The sequence below is a fragment of the Aulonocara stuartgranti genome, assembly GCF_965226115.1.
Source record: "Aulonocara stuartgranti genome assembly, chromosome: 12".
In the NCBI taxonomy this organism is placed as follows: Eukaryota; Metazoa; Chordata; class Actinopteri; order Cichliformes; family Cichlidae; genus Aulonocara; species Aulonocara stuartgranti.
In genome coordinates, this window is record NC_138948.1 from 2,342,881 (window position 1) to 2,352,456 (window position 9,576).

The 9,576-nt window shown below is 43.8% G+C and overlaps 2 protein-coding genes across 2 annotated transcripts in view; one reads left to right on the forward strand and one right to left on the reverse strand.

The window, feature by feature from the left end:
• Nucleotides 1–9,576, reverse strand: part of LOC309719139 (GTPase IMAP family member 8-like) — a 286,835-nt gene that overhangs the window by 185,258 nt on the left and 92,001 nt on the right. The window lies entirely within an intron of this gene.
• On the forward strand, nucleotides 5,230–9,246 carry ctsla (cathepsin La). Its single transcript, XM_082555063.1, has 8 exons — nucleotides 5,230–5,363; nucleotides 6,201–6,337; nucleotides 6,419–6,541; nucleotides 6,752–6,904; nucleotides 7,692–7,916; nucleotides 8,123–8,291; nucleotides 8,442–8,559; nucleotides 8,848–9,246. The coding sequence occupies exons 2-8, from the start codon at nucleotides 6,209–6,211 to the stop codon at nucleotides 8,945–8,947; spliced, it is 1,017 nt and encodes a 338-aa protein (XP_082411189.1). The 5' UTR covers nucleotides 5,230–5,363; nucleotides 6,201–6,208; the 3' UTR covers nucleotides 8,948–9,246.

Here is a 9,576-nt window from a genome sequence, read left to right on the forward strand (position 1 = left end):
TTAAAACGATACATGAGTCGGATCATCAACAGCAAAAACCTGACAGAGCACAGAAGACGACAGAATTATTTCTGTGGTTAACAGAAAACAACTTCAGAACATCTAAATCACTGTTGAGGAGGCAGGTGGTGTAAGAAGACGCTTCCTGAGTGAAAATACGGAGCGTTTACGACAAACATCTGATTACACTCAAAAACACAAACACAAACATCCATAAGGGCCGCGAGGGTCACGAGGAAAAAGCAGATTCATTGAATCCATGACCTGATTACAGCTTTATCTGTCAAACATGGTGCAGGAATGTTATGATATGGCCATGCGTGGCTGCCGAAGGTCACAGGTCACCGGTGTTTATCGATGACGTGTTGATAGAGGGGTACAGAGCTACGTCTCTGCTCAGCTTCAGCCAAGTGTTGCAAAACTGATTTGCTGTGAAGAAGCACTGTATTGATTATAATGATTGATTATAATCAATAATGACCCAAAGCGCACTGCAAACAGCAAACCAACAGCTTCTCCCGGTAAACAGATGGGACAGTGCAATGGCCAAGTCAGTCACATGACAAAGAAACCATCCAAACGTGTTTGTAAAACTGAGTCACAACTGAAAGTCTGCACTCTGATCACTTCTTCAGGCCCAGAAACCTCTGCGCCTCTCTGCATCTGCTGCGTTTCCACTTCCTCCGGTCTTGCCCGTCTCCATGATTTGTCTTTTGTCTTTTTGTCCTGTAGCGTCTTTTCTCATGTGTTGCTTTGTGTCTGACGTCCTTCATAAAAAGAGAAAAGGAGCTGCTGTGCTGTGGAGTCTGACTGTACAAGTCAGCTAAACATGGTCACTGTTGTTTACCTCCACGCAGTCAGGACCAGATGAAAACCAGCGTGACATGTGACTGTGCTGAAACGTGTCGGTCATCCGAGGATGTGATGTAAAGACTTCATGTATAGACAAACTGGTTTCATTCCTGTCAGCAAAGCCAAAGGGAAGTTTGTTGGAAACAAGAGAAGCATCAGCTGACTCCATACGCTCCATTACATACATGCAGTGCACTTCCTTAATCCACTAAATATTCACCGACTGTTCTGGTCAAAATCAGACGATAAATCTCGTTTTAAGGGGTTTTCAAAACAGAAGATAAAGACATGATGACCACATAACATGGATGTAGAGGCCTAATCTGTGCCTTCTGCTTACAGACGTGCTCAATCGACACAGCGACGCATCGCTAACTAAGAACCTCTGACCGTCTTTCATGTTTGCATGAACAAAAAGCTCAAATCAAGATTATCATCAGGAAGTAAATCTGAAAGAAAACACTGGAAACAAACTACAAAAATGCAAAACGTCAGTGACTCTGATGATCCCAATCCAGAAACATGAAGGTGGTCCAAACGGGCCTGTGTGACACACCGATGCATCGCTAATTCTTTCACAGACCGAGTAAATAAAGCCCAAATGAACAAATCTGGGAACAGTTAGCTTCTTCAAGATTTTTGCTTCACGTGAACAAAATAAAACATTTTAAGATGAGCAGTGAAAATAAAGTCTGTGTGAACTGTTTAACAGAAACCTGTTTTTGTGATGTGGAAGAAACTACGTTAAAAATCATCATAATTCTGTAACACGTTCTTATTGGCACAAATATGAAACAATGTAAACACAAAGAACAAAACCAAACAAAAAAGAAAATATTTTTAAGAAATATTAATTATGACTGAAATGAAAAAGTGAAGCAACATAAACACGAATAATTAAATAAATAAAAATACATTTTTGTTATGAAAGCAAACATTTACGACTCTTTGCAAACACTCATGTGACCTCTGCTCTTCGTGGCTGATTGTAACGTGCACGCTTCACGTAACGCCGTGGACACACTTTCATCTGACTGCTGCTTTTTCACGTTAATGAGTTGCTCTTTTTTTTTTTACTTTATCAAATTTAATCACCAGTTTTGTTATTTTATTTTTATTTTATTATTTTGCATTATTTTATTTTAATAAATGAGAGCAAATGAATTTCTCTCATTCTAATAGTTTAAAAGTTTGGAATATTTAAATTTGCCTGATTTTTATTTCACATTTCTACATTCGGCTCTTTGCTGCTTTGACTTCACTCTTGTGTGCTGAAATATTTCTGTGAGTAATGAGGCTGTTTGCACCTCCAGCGATTCCTGGACGACTGCAGACGTTTGAATGACTGTGAACAGAAACAATCACTGACAATCATCAGTGTCACTGAGTGGTGGGCCTGTTGTGTTGATCACTGGCCGTGTGTTAACCTTTGTTTCGGGGTCGGCAGACGCGCGCAGCAGCTGATAACCCGGCGGAGTGTTTGAGCTGATTAAACATCCTAATCAGAGGAATGTGTCGCCTCGATGACAGAAACATTTACAGTTCACAAAGTTCACCCGTACGTCTTCATCCGCAGCATTAAAATATTACACAATGATAAAACCATCATGAGCCAGTAATAAAATGATTCTGCATAATGAGTTTTTTTAGTTTTAGGAACTAAACATAGTTTCATTTTTGCACATTACAAAAACACTGAGAGGCTCTCGTGCTCAGAGCGGCACATCCAAACTCCACACTCTTTTAATTCTGATCTTATTTCTCATTGGTCCTCGCTGCCTTAATCTTTCTCACGTTGCAGTTAGTTCAAAGTGTAAAAGCTGTTTCACTTCCATGCATTGACTTTGCTACTGTGCTCATCTGTGTTTATGAGAAAATATGTAGAAATCTAAATTTGCTTCATCCAAACCGGCCAAATTTGGGAAACATCTTTGATGGTTCATGGTTTTGTAAGAGGGTGACGCATGAATCTGAAATATTCTTGTGACACAGAAACATTTGGAGTTAGCTTCTTTGCTGGTCCGGCCCACATGATGGCTCAGACTGTGCTGTTTGTGACCCATGAAGGAAAATCCATTCATAGGCCAGCACTGTGTGTGCTCCCCTGCAGCATGCTTGATTGATTTAAATCACACTTCTTTGATAAACTTGTTGGAAACAGATGCTGATAAAGTTATCGTGTCTGACAGATTCCTCTGAGAGAAGCTTTGGGTGGATGACCGCACAGAAAACGCTCGGCCAGTCGCTGTCATGTGTGCCACGGCTTGAGCAACACATTCAGTCATATGCCTGCTGTGCTCAGCAGCAGAGACACATGCAAGGAAGGACACAGTGTTTTTTTAGACTGCTGTACAGTAAAGAACGATGCTGCGCTAATTTAACCGCTTCCTATATGTGACCACACAGATGCATGACAGACAGAGGGGCAGATGTGGATGAATCACTGCTGATGTGTCTGCTGCTGGCACTCTATACTCTGTGTTTGATGTGCATTGCTGGTATTTAACTGTGTGGTTTAGACTCAGTGTGCTGAAACCAGTTTGGGGAAATGCAGTTCAGAAGCATCCCGCTGCAGTAATGTAGGTAACATGAAACTAAAGCCGTATCGCAGCATAAGGATGAAACCAGCAGGAGAAATGAAACCCGGCTCTGCTCAAAGGCAGCAAAACACTCCGACCAGCGTTCACCCGTTTACTGGGTTCAAAGTAAAGAAAGAGAAACAACTGTTATCAAACTACATGCAACTTCTGCTTTGGCGTCACTTTTCAGGCCCAAACATCCATCTTCGTGTTGATGGGCTGCACGAAAGATCTCGGAGGTCCTAAATTATAAAGTTGTTGTTTCTGTAGCAGCTCGTCCATGGCAGCGTTTTTTGCCACGTCAAGTGAGGAAGGATTCTGGACACGGGAAAATAAATTGAACTCATCTGAGCTACAGCCAGTAAGAGTCCAGGTATTAAGATGAGCACACGTGCAGAAATCACACCACAGACACACCAGCAAAACCTCCAGAATCCAGAGCGAACTTGATGTTTGTGCAGCAGTTTTGTACTGCTGTTGCATTATCATGTGAAGAAGCTGCTTTTAGTTGCTCCCTTATTCACACGGACCTGCCACAGTGGGCACATATGTAAACATATGTAAACATATGTAAACGTCCACACATTGTGTTTTAAAGTTGTAACATCACAGTTTACGTGCATTTTAAATCTGAACCTGCAGAGTAATAAAAACCTAAATGTCATGATGTAATTCCTGAGGTCAGACTATCACAGCTCTGCCTGTTCAGAGTCCTTCAGTCTTATCAATCACATGAACACTGATTGACTCAGGGTCAGTGTTCATGTATATTCATGTGGCCCGTCTCTGCTGCTCTGTATGTTAATGCGGTCGTTGTCAGGCTGTTACAGTCTAACACCTGAAGGATCACAAAGTATACTTTGGAAACGATGGCAGAGTGCACCGTCTTCATTTTACAGAGTAAATGATATGATCATATATCATCTACGCTTCTCCATCTATCATCATCAGCTCTTATTTTTATTAAATAATAACCTAAAAAGGGATTAATTTAACCTGTTTTTACTTCAGCAAAATTATTGGAGTGAACCTTAAATTTGGTGCTGGCGGGGTGCACTGAAGGAAAATACTAAAACATACACAAACACTGTCTACAACTAAAGATTCACCACTTCCCCCCTTACAAATCTCCTTTATGACCCAGTAACAAACATTCAGCTGTTAGTGTTTACCCTCCATCTCAGGCTGCTGTTGTGCAACTTTTAAACTCACTGAGAGGCCTTCTGTGGGTGTTTGTTGTCCATACCTATTTTTGCAGTGGCAGTTTCACACAAAGAAAACGACATGTCTGCAGATGAATCTGGAAGCCTTTCTCTAATTTCCTCCTCTGGTTAAACAACAAATGCAGCAGAAAACCTGCAGGCCTGGTTCTCTGTGGGGGTTTCACTTCAGTCTATCCACACTTTCAGTAACAGTATATTTATTTACCAGTTTAACTTTTTTAAAAAGTCCCCCACACACCACAGAAATATAAAAGTACAAAAGCAGACGTGTTTTCAGTAACACACAGAATAAATCGTTATTACTAATCATTGTTACCAATAGTTTGCTGGGTGTACTTTTGAGTGTTTTCCTGAATACTTCTGTCTTGTAATCAGCGGTATTGAGCAGCATTGGGATGAATCAGAGGCTCTGCGACTGAAAACACGTTCAAACAAGAACACGCTGATTAAATCGATTCTTTTTAAAATCGCGCTTATCTAAAAAACTATCGACAACAACAACAGCTACCCGCAGGCTGGTGAGGGGACAATCACGTGCTGCCATGATGACATCAGACCCCGTGTGGGCGGAGCCTGGGAGCAAACAAGAGCGGACCAATCACAGGGCAGCCTCGGAGCAGCTGGGTGTCCGTCCAGCCTTTATAAAGTTTAGCGCAGCGTTACTGCAGCAGGTTATTTTTCTTCACTTTCAGCGTCGAGAGTTTTTAGAGTAAGTGAAGTTTTTAATCTCGTTTTCAGGTCTGACGGTTACGTTTTAGAAACAGGAAGTTTGATCAGAATTATTTGTGGGATATTTCTTTCGCCTTTTAAACCTAGCATAAACATCGTGCCAGCCAGTGTCCGTTTTAAAAATCTGTAATTTAGCACGTTTTTAATGTAATGTTTTTTAGCGATGATAATCAACATTTTGCTCTTGTTTCCATCATACCCATCGCTTTGTATTTCGTTCGGCTGTGTGTGCTGTGATCTGCGGTTTGTGCTTCGGTGGCAGCCATCGTTGCTTTTTCGCCTCTTCGCGTTAAATAGATTAAGAAAAGCCGGGACCCCGTCGATCAGGTGGTGTTTCTGGCCGGATGCTGGTCAAGTTTTGGTTTTCTTTTCGGTTTCCTGGTAGTAGTTTCGGTGACGGCCCGGTTTCTTGGCTCTGCGCCGGGACAGCCGATCCCGTGACTCTGCACAAACACAAACAGGCCCTGCTCATTGTCGGGGTCTGGCCTCGTTTCCGTTCGGGAATGTGCAGGAAAATGGCGATGAGGAAATCGGCAGCATCGATTTTCTTGGATACACTTTGATGATTATTATTCTTTTATTCCCGGGATCCAGCGGGCTCCTTTTGTGTGTTTGGCCTAACTGTTGCCCCACATTTGGCCCGGGGGGAGGAAGGATATGACTGCGCTGCCGGGAAGGTGTTTTACTACTTAGTCATTGTGATAAATAAGAAAAGGACTGTGTTGAGTAACCGTGTTTCTGCGAAGACCTCCAGGACTGAGTTCTTCAGAATCGCGCCTCTGAAATCTGATCCTGACGCTGTTTTTTTGTTTTGCAGTAGGAGCCATGATGAAGCTGCTGCTGGCTGCACTGGCCGTTGGCCTGAGCTCGGTCCTCTCAGCCCCCCATCTGGACCCACAGCTGGATGAGCACTGGAACCTGTGGAAGAGCTGGCACGCTAAAAAATACCACGAGGTGATGCATTGTTGTTCTTTCTGTAAAACCTGGTGCTCTTCTGTCCAGCGGAGGAGGCCTGACTGAGTTTTGTCTCTGCAGAAGGAGGAGGGCTGGAGGAGGATGGTGTGGGAGAAAAACTTGAAGACGGTCGAGCTGCACAACCTGGAGCACTCCATGGGCAAACACACCTACCGCCTGGGCATGAACCACTTTGGAGACATGGTGAGCCAGCGGTTTGCGCACACACACACACAGGCACGCACTCTTGTATGGTGAAACTTATCAAGGCTCTTTTAAACCTTTGGAAAGATGAATGAGGGAGATATCACTGGAAAACATGGCTCATGCAAAAATAAAGGTGATCTAGAAGTTTGAAGGTGTAAAGTGCAGCATGATGTCGCTTTATTTACATTCCTGACGTTGTTCCCACAGACCAACGAGGAGTTCAGGCAGCTCATGAACGGCTACAAGCATGAAGCACAGAGAAAGGTGAAGGGGTCCCTGTTCTTGGAGCCCAACTTCCTGGAGGCCCCTCGTTCTCTGGACTGGAGGGATAAGGGCTACGTGACTCCCGTTAAGGACCAGGTAACAGCTGTTTTGTTGGTTTTTTTCACCCTGGTTGCTCGAGGCCCTGTGGCAGCACATGCGTAATTAAGGTGGAGCTTCCTTGGTTTTTACAGACTGTAGACTAGATCAGGCTGCAAGTAGGAGGCAGACGGAGGCTTTTTCAGGTGACACCTCGTGTGGTTGTAACAAACCAGACTGGTGCACATCAGGTGTGCTGTGGCTGTCTGATAAATGCCTTTAGGTGATTTTTTTTTTTTTTTTTTTTTTTTTTTTTTTTTTTGAGTCATCCTGCACAACCTGCAGGTTTCATGACCACAGTGTGGTCCGTTTTCCTTCAGTAAAATTCCACAATGCAAATCTTCAGGATTTGCATTGCTGGAGATGCAGACGCACCTCTTTACATCAGCTGTTTGCATTAAGCCTGATGTCATGTGCATTGTTCCAAATGTGTTGAAGGGCATTGCTGTAAATGTTTTGCAAGAAGATAATAAATACCCTGCAAGCAGTCAGCTTATCTATTTACTGCACTCACACCAATGCCCCTCCTCCCTCCTTCCATGAGTGCACAGCCTGTTCTCTCCGCCCCTCGACATACATTTTTCACTCGGTGCTGTCAAACAGGTGGAGCCAGCTCACTGTAAACAGGCCAAGGTGCAGCAGGCGGGTGTATACGTTTCTTTTCTGTCGTTCGATTAGTCCCCTCTGCCTTTGCTCTTAAGTTTATGCAGAAGTTTACAGCCACAAAACTCTCACATTGTGTGCTTTCATTTCTTCACCATCATCGTGTCCTGTCTGCTCTCCTCAGGGTCAGTGTGGCTCCTGCTGGGCTTTCAGTGCCACCGGAGCTCTGGAGGGTCAGCAGTTCAAGAAGAGCGGCAAGATGGTGTCGCTGAGCGAGCAGAACTTGGTGGAATGCTCCAAATTCGAGGGTAACGAGGGCTGCAACGGAGGTCTGATGGACCAGGCCTTCAAGTACGTCATGGACAACCAGGGCCTGGACTCTGAGGAGTCCTACCCTTACCTGGGAACCGTACGTATCTCTCACGTGTCCTCAGCACAAATGAAAAGAAGTAATTTGTCTTTTACTGACCTGTCAGCAGTTTACTTATCAGTTGTCGGCATAATTGAGTCACTGATTTAATTCATCTATTAGTTTTTTAAAGAAAAGAGCTAACCACAGAACACTGATTCAGCGCTCAGTGTTATCCTCACTCACCACCACCTTCCCTCTTACAGGATGACCAGAAGTGCCATTACGACCCCCAGTACAACTCTGTCAATGACACCGGGTTCACAGACATTAAGAGCGGCAGTGAGCATGCTCTGATGAAGGCCGTTGCTGCTGTTGGACCCATTTCAGTCGCCATTGATGCTGGCCACGCGTCTTTCCAGTTTTACCAGTCAGGTCGGTGTTTGCCAGTTATAAAACACATTTTAACTTAAAGCTTATAAAATGCACGGACAGGAGAGGAGTAGTTGACTTGACGAGATCTTCCTGCGTCAGGTTTCATGCTCAAACTGAGCTGCAGGTTTGACTCGTGGCTTTAAATTTCAGGAATCTACTATGAGCCAGATTGCAGCAGCGAGGACCTGGACCACGGCGTGCTGTTGGTGGGCTACGGCTTTGAGGGAGAAGATGTGGACGGCAAGAAGTACTGGATCGTCAAGAACAGGTCAGTCAGGCTTTCACAGCTGCAGCGTGCTCGGCCTTCAAGTGTGTAAAATCCACTCAACAAGAGTAGTTTCACTTCTTCCTTTCAATGCTGATGAATTTCACTTCCAGTTGGTGTTAAAGCTCCTAAATGTCACAGACTTCTCAGCCTGATGCAAAACGCTCTGCTGACATGAGAGTCGTTCTAATGTAAATAGGACTGTTTCAGGCCCTTTGTATCGTCGTCTCTGCATCACAAAGGAACCAAAACCAGTCACCTCCTGACTTTTGTTTTCTTATCTCTCTGCAGCTGGAGTGAGAAGTGGGGAAACAAAGGCTACGTCTACATGGCCAAAGACCGACAGAACCACTGTGGTATTGCGACCGCAGCCAGCTACCCTCTGGTGTGAGGCCGGCTCCACCTCGTAGCACCGTAGTGGTTTTATTCTAATACTCTGGACAGGAGGGACGACGCTGCAGTCGACGTGAGACACGCAGGAGATTCTGAGGTCTCACCACCAATAACACTGATTTTAGGGAAATTGCCCTTTTTTGTTTTCTGCTACTTCATGTTGTCAGGAAAAAATTAGCTCATTGTTTTATTCTCTGTAAATATGTACTAGGCAAGTGATCGTTACCACTTGCTATGGTCATTGTAAATGATTTCTTTTCTACTTTTACTGTGATCAATTAAAGTTTTAAAACACTAGTCTGGACTCAGGACTGTTTTGAAAGACGTGTTTCACCCCGAGCGCTTTCCTCATCTGATTATAATCAAACTGACGTCAACGTTAAACTCTGTCCCTGCAGAAGTCACAGTATTGCTCTAGAAAGCTAATGAAGTTAGCTAATGTTAGCGATGCAACAAAGCTCTGTGCTTCTGCTGGTTTTAAAATGTAAAGCAATGAGGCTAACGAGCTCACAGTATGTGGGATCTCGTGGATTTCTGATCAACAAAGGTGCCAAGTGAGAAGGAAACATGACCCAGTAAATACTGCTTCCATAATGCTTTTCTCATAAATCTGAGCACTTACAGTAT